This window comes from Pecten maximus, chromosome 14 (assembly GCF_902652985.1).
Source record: "Pecten maximus chromosome 14, xPecMax1.1, whole genome shotgun sequence".
Classification (NCBI taxonomy): Eukaryota; Metazoa; Mollusca; class Bivalvia; order Pectinida; family Pectinidae; genus Pecten; species Pecten maximus.
The window spans coordinates 9,504,858-9,529,043 of NC_047028.1; the positions used below are offsets into that span (position 1 = coordinate 9,504,858).

A 24,186-nucleotide genomic window follows, 5' to 3' on the forward strand; every position below is an offset into this window, starting at 1 on the left:
CTCATATACAGCTACATGGACTAACATCTGGACACCTCATATACAGCTACACTGACTAACATCTGGACACCTCATATACAGCTACACTGACTAACATCTGGACACCTCATATACAGCTACACTGACTAACATCTGGACACCTCATATACAGCTACATGGACTAACATCTGGACACCTCATATACAGCTACACTGACTAACATCTGGACACCTCATATACAGCTACACTGACTAACATCTGGACACCTCATATACAGCTACACTGACTAACATCTGGACACCTCATATACAGCTACACTGACTAACATCTGGACACCTCATATACAGCTACATGGACTAACATCTGGACACCTCATATACAGCTACATGGACTAACATCTGGACACCCCATATACAGCTACATGGACTAACATCTGGACACCTCATATACAGCTACACTGACTAACATCTGGACACCTCATATACAGCTACATGGACTAACATCTGGACACCTCATATACAGCTACATGTACTAACATCTGGACACCTCATATACAGCTACACTGACTAACATCTGGACACCTCATATACAGCTACATGGACTAACATCTGGACACCTCATATACAGCTACACTGACTAACATCTGGACACCTCATATACAGCTACATGGACTAACATCTGGACACCTCATATACAGCTACATGGACTAACATCTGGACACCTCATATACAGCTACATGGACTAACATCTGGACACCTCATATACAGCTACATGGACTAACATCTGGACACCTCATATACAGCTACATGGACTAACATCTGGACACCTCATATACAGCTACACTGACTAACATCTGGACACCTCATATACAGCTACATGGACTAACATCTGGACACCTCATATACAGCTACACTGACTAACATCTGGACACCTCATATACAGCTACATGGACTAACATCTGGACACCTCATATACAGCTACATGGACTAACATCTGGACACCTCATATACAGCTACATGACTAACATCTGGACACCTCATATACAGCTACATGGACTAACATCTGGACACCTCATATACAGCTACATGGACTAACATCTGGACACCTCATATACAGCTACATGGACTAACATCTGGACACCTCATATACAGCTACATGGACTAACATCTGGACACCCCATATACAGCTACACTGACTAACATCTGGACACCTCATATACAGCTACACTGACTAACATCTGGACACCTCATATACAGCTACACTGACTAACATCTGGACACCTCATATACAGCTACATGGACTAACATCTGGACACCTCATATACAGCTACATGGACTAACATCTGGACACCTCATATACAGCTACACTGACTAACATCTGGACACCTCATATACAGCTACATGACTAACATCTGGACACCTCATATACAGCTACATGGACTAACATCTGGACACCTCATATACAGCTACATGACTAACATCTGGACACCTCATATACAGCTACATGGACTAACATCTGGACACCTCATATACAGTACATGGACTAACATGGACACCCATAACAGTTACATGGACTAACATCTGGACACCTCATATACAGCTACATGGACTAACATCTGGACACCTCATATACAGCTACATGACTAACATCTGGACACCTCATATACAGCTACATGGACTAACATCTGGACACCTCATATACAGCTACATGGACTAACATCTGGACACCTCATATACAGCTACATGGACTAACATCTGGACACCTCATATACAGCTACATGGACTAACATCTGGACACCTCATATACAGCTACATGGACTAACATCTGGACACCTCATATACAGCTACATGGACTAACATCTGGACACCTCATATACAGCTACATAGACTAACATCTGGACACCCCATATACAGCTACATGGACTAACATCTGGACACCCCATATACAGCTACATAGACTAACATCTGGACACCTCATATACAGCTACACTGACTAACATCTGGACACCTCATATACAGCTACATGGACTAACATCTGGACACCCCATATACAGCTACATGGACTAACATCTGGACACCTCATATACAGCTACATGGACTAACATCTGGACACCCGATATACAGCTACATTGACTAACATCTGGACACCTCATATACAGCTACACTGACTAACATCCTGACAAACCATACATGATAAACTATTTGTACTGATATCCGGACACTCATACATGGACAGCTACATAGTAATTAAGATTATCATAAAGTTGTATTTATTGGAAAACCATTGGACCAGATGATTGACTGATAAATAATTTGACAGTTGTTTTCACCAAGTCAACATTAACTCTTGAAATCATTTAACGTTTTCAGATATACGATACTTAACGGATCTACTACACTTCATATCACTTGGAAACGTAGCATGCTCAATTAAGCGATTGGCAAACATTGTTCTTTGTTTACCGTATTATTGGCGACTGTCACTTAGTAACACACTGCGATGTGTTAAACCTTTTGACTAAAAAGAAGTAGTGCACAACTTGTTAAAGGTCGTGATTTTGTAATCACGTATAGTTTAGGTGTCCAATGAAGGTTTGCAAAAAGACGAGACAGGTATAGATTGTAACCTGGCAGACAAATGTTTTATATCCAACATCAAAGTTAACATTGTCTTTTCATTAGAGGTGTAATTATGATTTCAGAGACTCCGTTCGGATAGGGGCACGATATTTTATATATGCATTATATACAATAAATACTAGGTTGAGTTTCCTTCACCGCCTCCTTTACTTAGGTATCGACAATCTACACACTTCTCTTCAAAGACCGTCCACGAAGGGCTAAACAGCTGTATGATGTCCTTAACTATATGACGAGACCTAGAAGAATGAAACAGCTATATGAAGTCTCTTACATCACTGACAATCCCAGGAGAACGAAACAGCTGTAAGATGTCCCTAACATCACTGGTGTCCCTGACATCACTGACGAGTCCTAGAAGAACGGAACAGATACAATAAATGTATAAGGTGTCCCTAACATCACTGACGAGTCCTAGAAGGACGGAGCAGATATAAGATGTCCCTAACATCAATGACGAGTCCTAGAAGGACGGAACAGATGTAAGATGTCCCTAACATCACTGACGAGTCTAAGAAGGACGAAACAGCTGTAAGATGTCCCTAACATCACTGACGAGTCCTAGAAGGACGGAACAGATGTAAGATGTCCCTAACATCACTGAGGAGTCCTAGAAGGACGGGACAGATACAAGGTGTCCCTAATATCACTGACGAGTCCTAGAAGGACGGAACACTTGTATGATGTCCCGAACATCACTGACGAGTCCTAGAAGAACGGAGGACGACACAGCTGTATGGTTTGACTGATATTCCTAGACATCACTGGCAATAAAATGATAAAACAGCTGTATGATGTGCGGTATTTATTTCTACCTTATCTAGCGTTTTGTATTGAATGGTTTTACTTTTCTTCCCTCAGTGGAGTAATATAAGGTTAGCGTAATGCTTTCCAGATTAGCAAATGCCATTTAATTAATGCAAATACCGAACATCATAGCGTCGTATAATTTGATAGTTCCGGCATTGCTTACTTAAAAGTCAGTTAAATTTAGTAAAATGTAGTAAAACATAATCGTTTGATTAAGGTATTCAAACACCATTACCTCAGAATTATAAACATGTACATGTAGAATATATCCGGGTATGCAGTAGACTTAGGCTGAAGTACTAGACGGACAGATTAGATAAAATAGGCACATAGTAGATGTGGACATTTTAAAGATATATGGCATGATTTATTCAAAGGATTGAACGATACATTTTATATCTCATGAATTACTTACCTAAGCTGGAATGTAATCATATATTTGACGTAAAAGAAAACCAGGTACTTTTGTAAACAGTAATGTTCCCCTAATTGTTTTCGGAGCTACACAATATACCCAGGATTGTTCATTCACGGGTCTAGATAAGCTTATTTACCTACTAGGATACCCTACATTGATGTTAATTGAGTCTAGCAACATGGGCAGATTGTTGTTATGTTCGTCCGAGGAGATTTGTTTAGCTAATTTAAACGAAGTCGACATTTTGTATTAACACACACGCAATAGCGTGTGGGACACACCGTAAGTGATACTACAGAAAAAAACTCGCATAAGTCAGGAGTTAAATAAGAATTGTTTTGTCAAAAGGTGGATGCTATCATTTGGGAGGCCAAAGGCTACTTGCTTTGATTTTCATCTGTAACGTTCGAACAAAAATGAACATTCGGATGTGTAACTGTGTTCTTCCCATTCTGAAAATTTCAGGGAAAAAAACAAACTATCAGATACAAGTCAGTTCGGTTGTTTATCCATATTGAATATCTGAAATCCGTAAGATTGTTCATCCAAATTTACTGTAAAAAAATCCGTAAGATTGTTCATCCATATTGAGTGCCTTAACGCCGTAAGAAAACATCTTTCATGCATGATAATACACATAATTTGTCTCAAGTTGAGAGAACGTTAACATGTTTTATTTTACATTCTTTTTATACCAGGTAACTCGTCTCTTTACTTTTTAACAAAACTGATTAATCAAGTAATTCGTTTTGATTTTGTTTAGTTTTAAATGTGATTTAACGTATGCTCCATTTTCATTGCAGACATCTCACCAGCAAACAATAAGGCGGGGGTCAGTCTTGAACGTGACGAATCCAGCCTCAGTGTCACGGTCCGATATGGAGATGGCTGTAAGATGTGTGTCCTGTAAAAAGGTCTTCGACAACTATGAACGTATTCCACATGTATTGCCTTGTCTCCATTCTTGCTGTTCTTCCTGTTTAAAGAAATCTTTAAAACATTCCAAAATATTGTGTCCAGATTGCCAAGAATCGTTCAAGTATGACAGTAGAGATATTTCAAAATTCCCAGTTGACACTTCGAAAAAACATATGGTGGACTTGTATAGAATAAAACAGCGGCCAAATGAGTTTAACTGTGACCAATGTTCGGGATTAGCTTCAGGACGCTGTAGAGAATGTGAAGAGTTCCTGTGTCTGGAATGCAGCCAGGCTCACCAGAAAACTAAACTCACCAAGACACACAAAGTAATAAGTCTAGAGAAACTCCGAACGTCACCTCTGGAATCGTTTCACACCAAGCCAACATGTCAATTACTGGGTCATGAAGGTCATACACTCGGTCATTTCTGTGCCAAAACAAATTGTAATCAACCCATATGTAGGGTTTGTATAGAGAATGACCATCCCGAAAGTGAGGGACACGTTATCAGAGACATCAATGATGTTTACGTAGAAAACAAACGGCTTTTAGAGGGATATCTCATTCACCTGAGGCACCAGTCGAATGCAATCGAGCAAAAGATGGGCAGACTCGAAGAAGAGAGGGACAAAGTGAAAAAGAAAGACAGCAAAGTTGAGGAAGAATTTGAGCTTTATTTTCAGTCTTGTTTTCTTGCACTCGAGAAGCGAAAAATGGAACTGAAGGCCCGACTTCAAACTGCACGTGAAAACAATGAAGCTAATATGAATAGCCAAATTATCAGTATACAAGAAGAACGTAAACGTGTAAACCAGGCGTGTAAGTATGCCGAGGACCATCTGACGTACAGTGATGCAGCAGAGTTCTTAGTGATCAAGGATCCGGTGTTACAAAGAGTCAACAACTTGTCACAGAAAGATGTCACAAAGACCACATCCCCTATCACGTCGGCTCCGAAATTCGTACCACGTAGCACTGCCGATGATTTCCTGAAATCCATTCCAGATGTTGATGACGTAATAGCTACGACAGCGTTTCTTCCAAACACAAAAGTGGAAACAAAGGACATTTGTGTCGGTAAAGAGGATACAGTGTTAATAATCACACTGTATGACAAACAAAATGTACTTCTCAGAGAGAGCGGGGTCAAAATTGCTGTAACCATCTTTGACCCTAAAGGCAAGACCTCGGATGCCGAGGTTAAAGACTGTGTCAAAACAGATGGTTGGTACAAAGCTCTATATAAACCATGTATACCGGGAGAACACACAGCCAAAATTGCGATCTGTGATGAAAATCTCAATATAAAAGGATACACATTCTATGTACAAAAATCCGACGACCTGTCTTTGGATTTCTCTGAACTCGAAACGCGTGAGTATAAACTTATTATTTTTACAAGTATGTCAGTCATGGAAATATATTTACAAGTATGTCAGTCACGGAAAGATATTTACAAGTATGTCAGTCACGGAAAGATATTTACAATAATGTCAAGCATTAAAATATATATATGTAATGTCAAACATCGGCAAATATTTATGTAATGTCAAGCATGGAAAGATATTTAAATAATGTGTAGCATGGAAAGATTTTCAAATAATATCAAGTATAGAAATATATTTATGTAATGTCAAGCATGGGCAAATATTTATGTAATGTCAAGCATGGACAAATATATATGTAATGTCAAGCATGGAAAGATATTTATATAATGTATAACATGGACAAATACATATGTGATGTCAAGTATGGAAATTAATGAATTGTTAATTTGTATTATATGGTCACTATTCCAGCCCGATCAGTGGACGGAAAAGAAAGTACGATTTCCGAGAGATCAATATCACAAAAGGAACCGGAACTATTCTGTAAGTACAGGTGGCTATAAATCAATTGTGATATGAGTATTTTAATGAGGTATCTAAATTTACAAAGACAATATTATTTATATTTAGTAATAAAACTTATGATGTTACAATATTAAAATATATATGGCCTTTACTGTAAAGTTCTTAGTTCTGACCGCGTTAACACAGATTCGCGCAATTACGAATTAGTGCAATGTAACAGAAGCGTAATTAGCGTAATGATTAATTTAGTAAGTAGTAACTCCAGCAAAGGGATAATAACTTAATTGCAGTGCTTTGAATGACCGAATGCATGAACGTTGATAATACAAAGCAAGTAGCCGATCACTTGTCTGAAAAAAGAGATATTCTTTAGGTCGACCCCTATGGGAAATTAACCGTAGCGGAATGATTTCAGCCCGATATATATAATATAATATGCTAAAATACGAATACTGCTAAATATGTACGGTAACAGTAGTTCCATGTAATGATGTAAAATTTTACCAGGTGAATACATTAATTAATTAGCACATTCCATGTAATAGAAACGATACTTTAAAAGACTACAACTGAAGAAATTCTGATTCAGAATAATAGTTTGATTGTAAAATAAGATTACCCCACAATATATACACTGTATTCCATAGTCAATGTCTGTATATTAGATAGCGTTGTGAAATTACAATATCATAACCGGTTAGAGATCAATAACCCTTTTGGTCAATGGCTCCCCAGTAGTACTTTGAAGATTCAATTTCGCGAAATATAAATCTCTCATGTGCAAATAATCTCTTTGAATTGCATGTTGACTTGGTGTACGTCAATGGTGACATATAACCACAGGTGGGATATTCAATTTGGTACCTTGTAGAGTGTCATTAAGACAGAGATTTGTAAAAAAAAGATTTCACAGTCTTAAACGAAAATATATTCTATATCATTTAAAGGTGGGTTTTCAAAATGGCCCAAGAAGCAAATACGATAGCTTGTATGTGCTATTGGTAGCCTTCTTTATCCTACGTTTACAAATAGGCATTAAAATCCAAACATGTAGGACACTAGTAATACTAACCCTGTATGGGATTAATTTTATCTGAGCTGTCATGCTGGATTCAATCACTGTACTTTACACTGTTCTTATGGCCTCGAGTGGATCTGACATCGTACTAATCTCCAGATTCCAAATCTGGCAAAACATCGATAAACCCTCGATCAACATCGACATTGTCAACTTTCTCCAGCCAGGAGAGACTATCCAGAATGTAACCATCAGACAGGGCTATGCTCATGAACTTCTGATAGTTCCCCTCTTCTAGCAACAGTTGGAGATTCTCTGGAGATTGTGATCAGAACTCTTAGGAATATATATATATATATCTTCAAGTATGACAGTCGCCCGAATGAAAAATAATGCTTCGGAGAACTCTGTGTTGTGCTCCAGAATGTTTTCTTGTAAGATGTTCACGTCCAAATGGAGCAATGGAACATAGTTATGTCTAATGCTTTACATTTACTGACATGGCAAAACGAGTTGAACACTCTTTCCATGATATGTCCACCTTCACTTTTACCCAGAATAACAGAAGTGCATTCTCGTGGTTTGTAGTGTAACAACGGGTGTCAACAGTGGACGAACAATGTGAAAGAATTTCTATAAACTGTGTTCATGTCCAACCTAGCCCTGCTTTACAATCTGTATCATCCGGAGAGGAGAAACACAGAGTAAAGGAAGAATCCTGCTTTGATAGCAGATGTGATATCTCAAAAAGAACATAAATCTTTCTCTTACATCAGTGCGAATTTCAACGTTAGAGTTAAGATCTTTCCCCATATGATGATGGGAACAAATACGTGAAGACCAAAGACACCACAGATGGTGATACAATATGAGTAAGTGTTTTCGCGTCTGGGCAAATGGTCGAGTTTCGTTTGAAACTCTTCGTACATAGTGTGCATTTAGCGTGGAAAGTCTGGTCATAAAAATGATCCTCTATGGATAAATATGGGATGTTCTGCCATGTGTCATCATCAACACCTACGTTTTGATCTTCAGGTTTCGGTTTTTGCTTCTGGTTATTCATGAAACACTTCGCAAACATGCCAAACTTTTAAGACATCAACATCCAAATGTGCTGGGGAAGCCTGATATTTTTAGCAGATTTCTTGATTGCATGGTCTCTCCTAAATACAACTTAACAGCCAACATCTACACACCTATCCCTCATTGTGAGAACGGTACTGTATTAGGTGTTAAATCAGGGACATGTAGTGTTTACCACTAGACTTGGGATTCTACGATTTTGACACGGGGAAACCTATGCTTTTAACATTTTTGGTTGGAATTTCTAATCTCGATTTTTAGAATAAGCACGTGTATCTAAGATATATATATATATATATATTTTACAGAAATTGATTTATGACAGGAATAAATTTTAAAAAAAGAAGACGATTACTCAATCTTGTCTTTCTGACAACATATATTTGGTAAATGTTGACTTAAGAAACTCTAATTTCGATACTTTGATATTCCGCAAATCGTTTTGTTCTATTATTTGTATTTGCAATGATGAAGCAAAAAAGAAAATAGATTAGGTGCTGAACAAATTCATTCGGAACTCTCGGGGAATAAAAAATGTCGCTTATTTCAAAGAAAAATCCAGATGAGTTCAGCATGGGTCCAGAAATATTTTTTTCCCGAAAAACGCTAACAACACAATAGACAATATTTTCTCCTTCCGCGAGGTATTTGTTTGTGATTAAGTGATATGATTTACGCTTTTATATGTTTGAAGACATTTGCTGAAATAAAATAAATTGTAGAACAACAGCTTTAATCGTACACAATGACTTGTTTTATCCCTGAGTATTCCGAACTATTTACTGTGCAAATTATTACGCCTGCTTCCTGGTTTGTGCCAGGGGAGGTAACTCTTATATATATTAGTTGATGCGACATTGGGAAAGTCGATCACCTCGAGCTCCAGGGTTGATAAGAAATGGTCCTCGGCCGTCGAATACTTTATTTAGTCTTGGATTTTCTAATTTGAAATTGATAAGTGAAACCTCCGATTATTTTTACATTCGATCCTTAAAAAATAAAAATATAATACTTCCGGCTGGCTCGTCATTCCCGAGAAATAGGCGACACAAAAATGGCCTTGCTGGTTGAGTTGGTTGAAGTTGATATGCGGCGAAATCTCAGATAGCAATAAAGAGGTTGCATGTTTTGAATCAGTCGATAGTGAAATGCTTGCACAAAATACATAACATGAATGTGCGATTCAACAAGTCACCGGAACAGATAAGGTAGGACCAATTCATCGGGAACAAATTAAATTTCAGAGACGAGTTTCTTCTAACGAAAATTGTCAGATCTCTAATTATGATACAGATCAGTTATTGCACCGAGAGATAAAAAAAAAAACAGTAAATAGAGTACAATTTAAAAACTTAGGAACTGGGAGAGTAATTCACAGGAATCTTATTTATAGGGAATCGCGATGTGGTTTATGAAGAGACATGACGGATATCCTGGGTTAATCGATCTAAGAATTGAACTCGATCATAATATGTCAATCCCAGTGAGGCTTAAACACGTAATTCCTCGCTGTTTATCACAACTTTAACGCAACAACAGCCTTTTTAAAGTTAATAAAATTTCTTAAAATTACCTAGGATAATCATCAGTAAAACATTCAGGAATACACTTAAAAACAATAAAAATGTCTTCCTATTTCATGCCATTTTATATCTATATAATATTTGCTTTTCTCTTGTATGGTTCTATTCCTGTTTTTATTGACATCACGCATGATAAATTTTAATTTAAATAATTCAATAAACTAGCCTCACAGATTGTATCAGTATTATTGAACTATTGGCAAAATAATCTGTGATTTTGTCTTCCAGTCCCAGACATCAGCTTCGACAGCTCAAGATGCAATTCTCAAAATGCGGTTTCCAAGGATAACCAGATATTAACGAACCAGAAGGCCCGTCGGTCGTCGTCAAGGGTGGCAGACCACGCCTTCGTTAACTACAGAGGCACCATTAGTACCCGTCCACTCGGCAAAACAGGTCACCAGTATTTCGAGGTAGAGATATATCTGTTCATCAAAAGACAGCTCCGTCAGGAACTGATGTTTGAGATTGGTCTATCAAGGAAAGCACACATAGACAAACACTACACTATAGACTGCCATCCTCACGCCTGGGTGATCTGTGCCCGCCGATGTTCTATCTGTGAATCCATCTGTCTACATGCTTGGCATAACAACGCGAAACTGTTCCACTCTTCTCTTACCGACGGAAAGAGCCCCGGAACAACCTACAGAGGAGTGTATGGCTTTCTTCTCGATACTGAAAATCGACATTTGTATTTGGTTGACGCAAAATCAAAGAAGTGCATTTTCAGGTTTCGAAATGTGGATACCAGCAAAGCTCTCTGGCCAACATTTGCAATTTATAATCCGGACTTGGCCAACATCACGATGACGCTCCGATCTGGTAATGGTATCACAAGCGAACCAGATATTCCTAAAGATGTTTGAAACAGACCGGGCTCCGGTCTCTGGAGGAGCATACTTAACCATATCATTTGGTATCCGGGGTACATTGTACGTATGCATATGAGGCTGCCTTCTAAATAATACCGTAGATAGGTATGTATCTAGCACTGCTGATTTGGCGGACGAATCCTGTGCGTGTCGGACCAGCGGAAGAGTAAAATAACGCAGTAATGAGTTAAATCAGATCCGATGTACTTAGGGAAAAACAGGAACAAAGATCATTGTTAAGGAACAATAATTCTCATTTTCCGTCTATCAGCAATACCCTCTGTGGAAAATAATTTCCAATGAAGGTCATGCGGTCAAAGTGTGAGCCATGACATCCAGATAAACTATCCAGGTAGGCAGTCAATGCGTTAACAGTGTAAACACTAAAACGATGATTGTATAAAGGGGTGTGTTATAACCGTAAAGTATTGTCTATTTCTGTACTACGATTAGGCTAAACATATGTAATGCATAGTAATTTTTGTTCGATATCATTCTCTGTTTCATTAAAGTTCATTAAACTATATTTCGGTACCACACAACCATTACGACACCTGTCAATCACTTAAATGGAATATAGTTAATTAGTGTATGTATTAGACGGCAAATTATTGGTTGATCTTAGGGCTTTCATTCTTACAAATGAATATTGAAAATGTTGCTTCCATTTGGAGTTATTGTGATCGGATTAAGTGACACCCAGTATGTAATGTTATATGATCGCAATGTCTTTTAATGGGATTAGTAGATGTAATATTAGTGTCATAGTAGATACACTAGGTTCACTATTCGTAACATTACTGAAATGAATTGAGGAGCCAATAACATGATTTTGACGCCAAATTGCATACCAAAGCAACTGTTATAACTTCGTTAGATAAAAACTAATCAGCTTAATCAGTATTGTATTATAGTTTTCAATCTAGTACATTTTGTAGGTTGTTGACAATATTCATTATTTTGTTATTCTGCAATAAACTATTGTAATATGAAATATATATTAGCACATTGATTTGAAAATCATTTAGATATAAGATTTTTTGTTCTTTTAAATATTTTTTTTGTTTGTTAAATGATTAGCTATAGACCATTGTAAATTGCTTAAATCTTTAATAATGAAAGCATCTTAGCGTTGAAATACTTTTCATTATTAAATAATTTTAGTTAAACAGGTTCTAGCATATACTTAGTATACATATTTATATAACAATCACATTCGTTATCATAAAACTTTACCCGTGCCCTAACGTATATCAATAATTAGACTCACTATCACAAACATACAGTATTTGATTCTTAAGCATGATATTTTTGTGACTACAATCTGTCACCTATATCAGACAAATGACCGGTGATGTGGCGCGGGTCGTAAGTCATTTCATCTACACTATTATCTTCACTGCGGTGGTAAAAAATCTTACTCTTGTTATGATAGTACCAATAGGAAGAAAATGTTCAATAAAATGGCCTGTGTGTATTTATCAGTGGAAAAGCATGTGCACAGGATCTACGATATTTCCTTACAAAAACATCCTCTCCTTATATCGAGAGAAATGCGTTTTTTGTATGTTAAAAATCGATAGGTAATTATTATTGTCTCCTTAATTACAATAATGACAATAAAATCAAAACAATTAAAAGATTTATTTTTAATTCATCTCTTCATGTTGAGAATCGCTTCCCTGGAAAAATGGACACATGTTTTGTATGCAAGTATCGTAGATCATACAGTATATAGATATTTAATAAAAATATTCAAATAGATGAATCAAATTGTTTTTTGTTTTTGTTTATTTGTTTGCTTTTAGGTCACCCGAGACGAAGTCTCAAGTAACCTTTTCTAATCGCCTTTTGTCCGTCGTCGTGCGTCGTGCGTCCGTAAACAATTTACATTTTCAACTTCTTCTCCAAAACCACTGAACCAAATTCAATAAAATTTGGCAGGGAGCTTCTATGGCTAAAGTCAACTAAAATTATATGGTTCCCTACCCCCCCCCCCCCCCCCCCCAGGGGCTTGAGGGACGGGGCCAAAAAGGGTCAAATTGACAAACTTCAAAAACCTTCTTCTCTACTCTCAGATAAGATGAAATCAAACACTCTTCATAGTAGGAAGGGTCTTAAGGTGCTGTACGAAAATTGTGAATTGCATGACCCTGGGATCTCACATTTGCCCCTGGGGAGGGGGAACTTTACTATAGTTTATAAAGGGAAGTCACATTTCTGACTATTATTTGTTGGATTTCTATTGGAATTCATTCTAACTTGGTTAACATTATCAGCATGGGATGACAGTTTGATGGTATGCACATGTTGGCCCTGATTGACTCCCAGGGGCTGATAGGTGGGGCTGAAACGGTTCAAAGTGACTGAAATTTCAAAAATCTTCTTCTCAAGACCCAAATAAGGTAGAATCAAATACTCTTCAAAGATGGAAGGGTCTTAAGGTGCTTTACCAGATTGTGACTTTCATTACCCTTGGGTCACACGTTTGCCCCTGGGGAGGGAATAAACTTTACTATAGTTTATATAAGGAAGTCACATTTTTGACTATGATTTGTTGGATTTCTATTGGAATTCATTCTCACTTTGTAACATTATCAGCATGGGATGACAGCTCAATGGTTTGCACATGCTGGCCCTGACTGACCCCTTAGACTGACGGGTCGGACAAAAAGGGTCAAATAGATTTACTGAAATATTTCAAATCTTAGGTGACAGTTAAGGCCGATGTGCCTCTTGTTTGTTGTTGTTTTGTTGTTTTTTTTATCAATATAAAAACACCACGTTGATGTTACACCACGATTTAGGAATTTTATATCCTTCATTTGTCATATATGTAACGCATGTCAATCTGTTTTAATTCTATACTGAGAAAAGCTTTGAATCAACAACCTAAGTGATTAAGACTTTTCTATAGCTGTAACATCGTTTCATTAATAGTTTACTCAAAAATATGGTAATAATGATATAAAAATCAATGATTAACAGCTTCATCGAAGATATACAAAGATATTCATCAATTAGAAAATTTACCTGAAGAACTTATTCATTATAAAAAAAAAAAAAAAAATCCATATGCCCTATATTTAATTAGAATGGACAATGAAACCTAACAATATTTAGATATGCACAATATGACATCAAGACAAGACAGTTACTTTCAATACACCGAGATCAACAAGTGTTACGAATATTATATAACAGGATTACCTCCCCTGTCACCCATACAACAAACCAAGAACGCTGCTCTCTGTTCTCTCGATACGTAATCATGAATAGCAAGCACTCAAATAAAACAGTTTACAAAAGAGATAGTAAAGACACCTTGTAAGTAGTTAGTGAGAGATTCAGTGGACTTAAAACATAAAACACGGGCACATTTTGAAGATTATATATGAGTTTTTAATAATGATGAGGATTGGTCTTGTGTTGACTCTAGAACTGATACTATGTATTTTTAACTAAGTCTCTCTTATCTTATTACTTTTTAGTTTTCAGATTGTTTTTCACTATTACACACATATTTACCAGATTCTCATACATATTTAAAAAAAAAATAATTCCTACATATTTCTCTCGCTCATAAACTCTCTCGATTCAAGTCAACTTCCCCAATTTTTCAACTTGTGAAATGCATTTTACGCAAATATTCAATGTTTGTATACAAGTATGCATTCTAAAGTATGCTATTGATTTCTGATCGTGATAATTTAAGTGGTGTTTAAGTTGAAATATCAGTACTAATCTGCCCGGTTCATGTTATATTGTCCTGTAATACAGTTGGCGTTCATATGCCTATGACCCGATACGATAAATATCAGTACTAAACTGCCCGGTTCATGTTATATTGTCCTGTAATACAGTTGGCGTTCATATGCCTATGACCCGATACGATAAATATCAGTACTAAACTGCCCGGTTCATGTTATATTGTCCTGTAATACAGTTGGCGTTCATATGCCTATGACCCGATACGGAAAGCAGTTTAATACTTGAACAAACGTCATCAATATATACCCCTAACTCAAAAAGGAAGGTGAAGGACATTGATAAGCTCTTCGATGATATCAGCCTCACATGAAATAAAAACTAGTCGGTCAGCTTATCTGATAAATGAGATAAGTCTATCGGTATTACCAGTATATATATGTACTTTCACTTTCATATAGACGTAAACAACATAATACATTGTATAATAAATTATTTGAAATTAAATGATTCCTGGAAATACCTGCATGGAAGTTTTAAAAACTTCAAGAAAATGAAAGAGTACGTGTCTTTAACATTAGATCCTTCTTTCTAAAGATTTAGTGCAAAAGTATTACGTAATCAATATTGCTTGTGTAGTATCAAATTCTTAATTCACCTGAAACACACCCCACCTGCTCGCTTTTTGCATTCCATAAAGAAAAGACGTATTCGATATTGTTGGGTAGACACGATCACCTTCACGTAAATACACGAAGTCGAAAAAGATGCTTGACTCATAAGATTTTCTCTGAGTGTGTAACACGATGTCATTCTCAAATAAAACCGATTCATTGCTTGAGTGTCTTTCGGGTGTATCGAGATGAATTCGGTGTATGATTTTAACCTCATCACTGTAGATTTTGTGTAGACTACTCAATGTAAATATGTTATACATTCCGTAAGTTCCATTTGTCCTGATGGTGACCGATCCATTGCTGTCCTCTCGACGTCCATGGAAGTCAGGAATCCACCTTAAGGGGCCTCCTGTACAGCCGGAAATGGTAAAGTGCTGACAATAGTTACGTAAATAGCCTCTCTGTTGTTTGATATGTGTTCTGATGTCGTGCTGTTGTTTCATGCCGAACATCTGTATACAATAACATATACAACAAGTATTGAAAAGTACAACCTCAACCATTACAAAGTACAACTTCATCCAATACAAAAGGTAAACCTCAACCATTACAAAAGGTCAATCATATTCATTGCAAAAGCACGTCACCCATTACAAAAGGTCAACCTCAACCATTACAAAAGTACAACCTAGTCCATTATTAAAGGTCAACCTCACCCATTATAAAAGGTCAACCTCAACCATAACAAAAGGTCAACCTCACCCATTACAAAAGGTCAACCTCAACCATTACAAAAGTACAACCTAGTCCATTATTAAAGGTCAACCTCACCCATTATAAAAGGTCAACCTCAACCATAACAAAAGGTCAACCTCAACCATAACAAAAGGTCAACCTCAACCATTACAAAAGGTCAACCTCAACCATTACAAAAGTACAACCTTAACCATAACAAAAGGTCAACCTCAACCATTACAAAGGGTCAACCTCACCCATTACAAAAGCGTTATTCTAACTATAACTGTTCAAATGTTTTGCCTGTCGCATTAACTTTCCACAATTTTCCGAAATCTAGTTCAATGTTGTTTGTTTTGTGTGAAAAGTTGGTCAGACATTAAACAAGTCGATGTAGTTGCATATCAGCAACATTCCTAAAAGGCAACAATTGTGATTTTTCGAGAAAAAAACCCCTTATCAATCACCTTTACTGTAAGTTGACAATGAATATTCAAGTTATAATTTCTAACAAAGTTTTTCAGGGATTAGGCACTAGTGGGATAACATGAGTGATTTCATTTGGTTTTATATTCAATATTGAATCAACTGTTCTCATAGAAACAATATCGTGTCAGTTCGGGTTGGAATTCCGTGGGGAAGTTCTGTCGAGGTTTTAGTATGACATAACTACAAGGTGTATTGCTCTAAACGTATACATTATATATCTATTGTAAATAAATATTTGAAATTTCTCACGATAACATATTGATTATTTTCGTTGCTATATACGATTCCGTCGGATAGAACTTTGGACCTTAGAGAACAACAACTTACCAGTTTCAATAGTGTTACATAGCTCTCCTGTCTTATCACTGGACAGGGTGAAGATCGGTTACACTTCACAAACGTCACGGCGTCAGGTCCCTGGAAGGAGCCATCCCTCTGGTTCGTCCTGTAGTTACCCACCAGATGTAACCCTGTAAACACCATTAGACATACCTCAGCTAGGAGCAGAGATACCCCGACACAGGTGCCGACCCTGTACAGAATTAGTCGTAGTCTGATTGTCTGTACTGTAACACGTTTACTGGAACCAGGATTTAACGGAGTATTCGTCTCCTCGAATTTGTTGATATCCATTTTACAACCGTCGGTAATGTATTAAATAAAACATACACTCCTTATCTGTATACAGTGCTGTAGATCTAATCTGACCTCATATAAATACGGAAATCTATAAATAGACTAACATGACAAATAGATTACACATATAAAATGTTTACTACTAAATCTAAATTATAAAACGCTTCAACGTAAGTCAAAATATGAGAATTCTGTATACATAAAAGAATACTACCCAATTCGTATTTGTTAAAACGTGTTCGTCAAGGTATGATTGCAATGACGTATCGGGATATCGGGGGTTTTCAAATTTACACATTTGGTCATTATTCTTCCTGAAATTTTAACATGACACATTATTTCCCCTAATGTATGAAGGTTGATAACAAGTACAAGCAAAAAAACCACTTATTGTTCAGATCTCCTATAGTTACGGAATAAACAAAAGTATCACCTATCACAGTTCATGGAATGTTTTAGTAGCATTTCTTTTACTATGTTAACAAATATTCTTTTGAAACGTACTTCCTTGTTCCTGGTTTCACAGCGTATCTTCTTTGTAACGTAATATCTAAATATAGCCCTTCAAAAACTTTATTTCGTGATATTGTTTGTATTCATGTACAATATAGTATTTCAGACATGAGGAAATTTCCATGTGATGTATTTTTTAAGAATTTCTTTTGGGGATCTTCAACTCTGTAATGGCCTATGTTGTGATTTTCAATAGCAATTGGCTCTCAATCAAATAAAACCCTCGACCGTTTTGCTTCGTATACGCTCATTAGCAGACCGGAAAAAATACTTAAAACAATCAATCAATCAATCATAGTTTATTTAGGTGTCACATGTTAATACATTACACCATAAAATATGTATTTGAGGCACAATAACTTAAAAACCAATATAAACATCCAGCCACTTGGTGGCTTATTACACACTATAGATCATATAAATGTGTTCCAATTTCTAAAAATAGTATAATAAGGAAGACTAAAAATAAGTATGTAATCAGAATGTACTTGGACCCAACGGCGGGAGATATACTAGAGTGGTTGGGCCTGTTCTGCCATAAACTACAGACAGCTAACTAAGATCCAATCTCTTTATTGATCCCGTAAAACTACAACATACAAATCAAACATACCTCAATACAAGGCTACTAAGATTACACTATACAATGGATCATAATCAAACTCAATATGAAATTCAGATAAGCTAGAATTGTTCGCTAGTGATATGACTAGAAATATCAGCAATAATGCATGAATGCACATTATGGTCAATTAACATTTCACCAATTTGATAAGAAACACATGAAACTCTACACATTAAGAGAAATGATAATTTCTATAGTTTTGACAAATTCAGAATTGGGTTATCTCCCTTACTTAAAGTGATACAATACTTGAAAGGTTAAAATAGTCTTAGACAGTAACACTTGTTTTCTCATGAAAATATTATCATTTCTTATGTGACATAAGTATCCTTGCTATTTAACAAATTATACAATATTAGTTACACTTACATCCTGATGATCTCTGTAAAGATGACCATGTACAATGACAGGAATTACCTATAGCATAACAGTATTCCCAGCTGTAAATAAACATACAAGAATGTGTAAGTTGATATGACTCGACTCATACAAATAGACCTATAATGGGCATGCATCATGACTAAATTAATTATTCTGTATAGTTAGACTGTAACGCTTTGATCTGAGAATATACATGACGAGATAATAACTCTTTCACTGAACAAAATACACTTCGAAATCTGTGACATGATCAGGACATTTCGGTACATAATACAACATATGGACGAAATTACTTCCAAACCATAACAACTGTTACACTAAACTTTTCATCAACGCATTTTCGACTTTCCTGAATCTTTGCACTTAAAGTTGACATATAACCAAATCAATCAATCTATTAAACATGTAAACAAATCAATCTGTCATTGAACCACTTACTTTGGGACTTATATTCGACATTTTGACAAGCAGAGCACGCAGCGTGCTTTTCCGCGGCTCATGGCGAAAGCATGGACTGAAACCGATAGGGGAGGTAACTCCCGATTCACCTCACAAATAGTATAGGTATCATGCACCAATGGTGCAGTACACTCCCCGTCCTGGTAAAAGATTACCAGAATCAGGATAAAATGTTCACACTACACATACTTAATAACATATCAATTCATCTTATTATACATGTAAGTTTCAAGAAAGTTCGAACTGTCTATTTGGAATCCTCAAAAGGAATCAGGACCACCATCTCGTTTACCGGACGCGTATAGGTAGTCGGTTTACCACTCTGGGTTATGACACGTACTTCTGCTTTACGTATTTTCCCATCCTCACTGGTAATGGTCCTCGTTACCACACCCAGAAGCCAATAGTTCCTTGCCACTTCCTTGTCCCGGAGTAGAACCACGTCGTCGGAATGCAGACTTCTTTCATCCGATGTCCACTTGCGGCGACATTGCAATGTCTGAAGAAATTCTGATTTCCATCTTCTCCAGAATATTTCAGCCAAAATTTGGACTCGTTTCCACTGCGCTCGATACATGTTCTTAACATCAGTGGGAATCACAATGTCGACAATCGAATCGCTTTTTTGTGTTAGTAACACAGAAGGGCTCAACGGGTAGGGATTGTCCAGATCTGATGAAACTGGTGTAAGCGGTCGTGAATTGATCACTGCGGAGGCTTCCGCTAAGAAGATTGTTAACACTTCATGTGTGAGACCTCCACCAGGTATGTTCATCAATAAGGAATCGAGAATCCTTCTTGTGACACCAATCATTCGCTCCCACACTCCTCCCATATGGGAGGAATGTGGAGCATTGAATTTCCATGTAGAACCATCACTGGATAGATATTGCTTCACTCCATCACTTTCAACGTTGATTCCGAGATCCTCAACCGACCCAATGAAGTTGGACCCTCGGTCAGATCTGTAAATTTTCACTTTTCCTCGAATCGCTGTGAAACGTCGTAAGGCGTTGATAAAGGCAGATGAACTCATTTGCTCAATAACTTCAATATGGACGGCTCTTGTAGTAAGACAAGTAAAAAGTACGGCCCAGCGTTTAGAGTCAGCCTGACCGCCCCTGGTACGTCGTGTTGTCACTTGCCAGGGTCCAAAACAATCCATCCCGACAGATGTAAACGGAGGTCCTGGAGTTAAACGATCGATCGGTAACTCTGACATCTTCTGGCAACCCAGGGTTCCTCTTAGCCGTCGACATTTAACACACTTGTGGATGACTGATGATACTAAGCGTTTCATTCCGATGATCCAATATCCCGCACTACGTATAGCACCTTCAGTGAGATGGCGTCCTTGATGTAGGACCTTCTCATGATAATGCCGAATCAACAACACAGCTATGTGATGCTTAGGTATCAATACAGGGTTCCTCTGGAGAATATCGAGATCAGAGTTGTTTAAACGTCCCCCAACTCTTAAGACACAATCTTCATCGATGAAGGGACTGAGACTTTGAATTGAACTGTCCTTGCAAAGGGCTTTACCTTTGAGTAGACAATCGATTTCCTTGCAAAAGACTTCCTGTTGGACTTGTTTGATAATCTGTTTCTCAGTACAAATGTGTAAATCTGTGTCCTTGATTTGTCGATGAGAGTCTGAGCCTTTGACGGAACCAGCGAGACGTCGAGCGAAATTCTTTAAGAACATTATCGCCCTCACTAAATTTTCCCATCGAGAAAACCTCTCGAACCGGGCCGTTCCAAATCCTTGATATGGTTTCATTGAAAGCTTGAAGCTTTTCACATCGGAGCGTATTTCAGCATCGCCCTCTGGGTCGATCAACGGAAAACACAAATACCCGTCCTTAGGGTTTTCACCTTGGACCCTCTGCAGTCTTTGGGGCCCTTTTATCCACAGGCTCATGTCAAAGTTCTTTGCAGTCATGGAACACCTAGTGGCCTGGTCAGCTGGGTTGTCATGTGTAGGGATATATGACCATTGGTCTGCTCTGGAAGTCTGGAGAACTTTCTGAACACGGTTGGCAACATAAGTGTAGAATCGGCGTGTAGTGTTGCTCAAATAACCAAGTACAACCTTTGAGTCGCTGTAGTAGTGTAAACTGTCAAGTGGAATGCCCAAAGCTTCACTCAATGTTGCACCCACATCCACTACCAATACCGCTGCACACAGCTCCAGACGTGGGACTGTGTGACTCTGGCTAGGGGCTAACTTCGCTTTCCCCATCGCGAACCCTATATGAGCTGTGCCGCATGCTTCCATTCGGACATATCCAACTGCAGAAATAGCTGCTGTACTTGCATCTGCAAAAATGTGTAGCTCTACATCCTCAGCTGTGCTGACTGATAGCGGTACAAACATGCGCCCAATACCAAACGAGTTGAGCTCATTCATGGTCGTCATCCATCCATCCCACTTCTGAACATGGGACTCTGAAAGGGGTTCATCCCAACCGCTCCCTGCTGTGAGCTCCCTCCAAAGTATACGACCTTGTATAGTGAATGGCGCCAAGAATCCGATTGGATCGAAGACACTGTTCAGTGCAGATAGCATCCCTCTCCTCGTCACTGGCGTATCTCTTAGTTGCACGTAAAAACAAAACTGATCCTTGTTCAGGTCCCAGGACGTATCTTAACTCCGCTGTATGGGGAGCAGATCCTTTTCCATATCTAGTGGTTTGAGACCTTCACCTCTGTCCTCCAAATCAAATCCGTTCATAACCTCCTTACTGTTTGAGATTATTTTATGAAGTCTGATGTTCCCGTTCTCCAACAAGACCTTTTGTGTTCTCCTTACGACACTAACGACATCCTCTACAGACGGACGTGATGTAAGAGCGTCATCAACGTAAAAGTCTTTGGTTACAAACTCTCTAACCTCAGGATCAGCGTTCTCGACGGCTTTGCGAAGCCCAAAAGTGGCGACCGCTGGAGATGGGCTGTTGCCGAAGACATGAGCTTTCATTCTGTAGTCGATGATTTCTTTGTCTGGATCGTTATCCCGATACCACAGAAATCTTAAAAAGTTTCGATCTTTCTCGGCGACCAGGAACCTGTAGAACATTTGTTCTATATCACCTGACACTGCATATGTATCCTTCCGAAAACGGAGTAGTATTCCAAGAAGACTGTTGGTTAGGTTAGGACCGGTCATCAAGATGCTGTTAAGTGAGACACCTTCGAACTCTGCTGAGGAGTCAAACACACCCCTTATCTTTCGTGGCTTTTTTGGATTGTATACCCCGAAGATGGGCAGATACCAGACTTCGCCGTCTGGTGTAGGGGCAACTTCAGCTGCTCCTGAGGCCAATACTTTCTCCATAAATGTGACAAAGTGACATCGCTTAGTCGGATTTTTCTTAAGGCTTAAGTCCAAAATATTAGCCCTTTTCCACGCCATCTTCCTGTTGTTGGGCATTTCCTGTCGAGGAGTTCTGAATGGAAGCGGTGCCACCCAAAAGCCATTCTCGTCACGAGAGCACTCTTTCTCCATCAAATCGCAGAACTGTCGGTCCTCAATCGACCAACCAATCTTCTCGTCATCGCTAGTCTTATCAAACAGGGTATCATATTTGAGGCACAGACTCTGTTCACAAGGAGGAAATATCGATCTATGACCATTCATGACGTTGGTCTTTAAAACCTTGACCCCATCAGGTATGTGTACTTTACCGAGACACATTTCTCCGACAACTACCCATCCCAAAATAGTCTTCTGAGCAAAGGGTGCCTTTTTTGGTGAAACTATTTGTTGATGTACATGATGTGCCTCTGGCACGTCTCGTCCTATCAGCAATCCCATAATGCATGACGGTCTGTACTTAGGAATCTCTTTAGCAATATGTCTCAGGTGTTCTACCTGTTGGACAATCTCTGGTGTAGGAATCTCGGAGCTCTCCATAGGGATATTGTCGCATTCGATAATATTAGGAAGATAAACACTCCCTGAGCCGTCCGCTGACCTTACTGTAAACCCTGTAGCTCTTCGGCCTGATGATTGCCACTTTCCTGCGCAAGATGTAAGGGTATAGCGTATCTCCTTACAAGTCGTGTTCAATGCATCCAACAATTGAGGGCTTGCCAATGTACAGTTGCTCTGATCATCCAGCATGGCGTAAACGGAGACCGCCTTCTCTGGTTCACCAACAGGATAAACATCTACTAGCAAAGTCTTTGCGCATGACCTTCCACTAATACCAGACCCGCACACTGTTGTGCATTTCGAATTCACGCTGCGCAATGGCTCCCCGCCATGAGGGTCCTTGGTGATATTCTGGTCCACTGTGTAGCCTCTTATGTCATGAAGGACAGTCAAATGCTTCGCGCTTCCACATTCGCCGCACTTCACATTGGCTTTACAATTTCGTGCTGTATGGTCAGGACCGATACATCTGAAACACAACTTGTTTTGTCTAATGTATTGTTTTCTTTCCTCCAGGGTGCGTGCTTTAAAGTCCTTGCACTGGTCGATGGTGTGTGTACTGGACTGTGGATGTACAGAACATACACTTGCTGGTTTATCGGTGTGACTTTGTACCTCCGTCTTCTTCACCCGAATGTGACTATCTGGTTTCGATTTGTGCTCTTGGTGCTTCCAGGTGCTCCCACTCTGAGGTTCAGTAGTGTTGATCAACAATCCTGGATCGTTCATGACTGTTGCCATGTCGTTTATGAAGTTGATGAAGAAGGAAAAGGGGGGAAAGGTAGACCCATGTGCTCGTTTGTATCCCGCCGCTCTGTCCACCCACTTCATTTGTAGCCTAGTGGGTAGTTTAGGGACAATCATTCCTATTCCAACTGCAGAATCATAGTATGCAAAGGACGTG

At 38.4% G+C, this 24,186-nt stretch overlaps 3 protein-coding genes across 3 annotated transcripts; 1 reads left to right on the forward strand and 2 right to left on the reverse strand.

Moving 5' to 3' along the window:
* Nucleotides 1-4,425: 4,425 nt before the first annotated feature.
* Nucleotides 4,426-12,947, forward strand: LOC117342899 (tripartite motif-containing protein 45-like). The gene is made up of 3 exons (XM_033905194.1): nucleotides 4,426-6,141; nucleotides 6,567-6,638; nucleotides 10,533-12,947. The coding sequence occupies exons 1-3, from the start codon at nucleotides 4,725-4,727 to the stop codon at nucleotides 11,171-11,173; spliced, it is 2,130 nt and encodes a 709-aa protein (XP_033761085.1). The 5' UTR covers nucleotides 4,426-4,724; the 3' UTR covers nucleotides 11,174-12,947.
* A 1,611-nt stretch (nucleotides 12,948-14,558) lies between these two features.
* Nucleotides 14,559-17,561, reverse strand: LOC117342900. The gene is made up of 2 exons (XM_033905195.1): nucleotides 17,056-17,561; nucleotides 14,559-16,016 (listed from the first exon to the last, which is right to left on the reverse strand). Exons 1-2 carry the CDS (start codon nucleotides 17,359-17,361, stop codon nucleotides 15,537-15,539), a joined length of 786 nt encoding a protein of 261 aa, XP_033761086.1. The 5' UTR covers nucleotides 17,362-17,561; the 3' UTR covers nucleotides 14,559-15,536.
* Nucleotides 17,562-19,589: 2,028 nt separating this feature from the next.
* On the reverse strand, nucleotides 19,590-21,914 carry LOC117341732. The gene has a single exon (XM_033903596.1). It carries the CDS (start codon nucleotides 21,912-21,914, stop codon nucleotides 19,590-19,592), a length of 2,325 nt encoding a protein of 774 aa, XP_033759487.1.
* Between the last annotated feature and the right edge of the window lie 2,272 nt (nucleotides 21,915-24,186).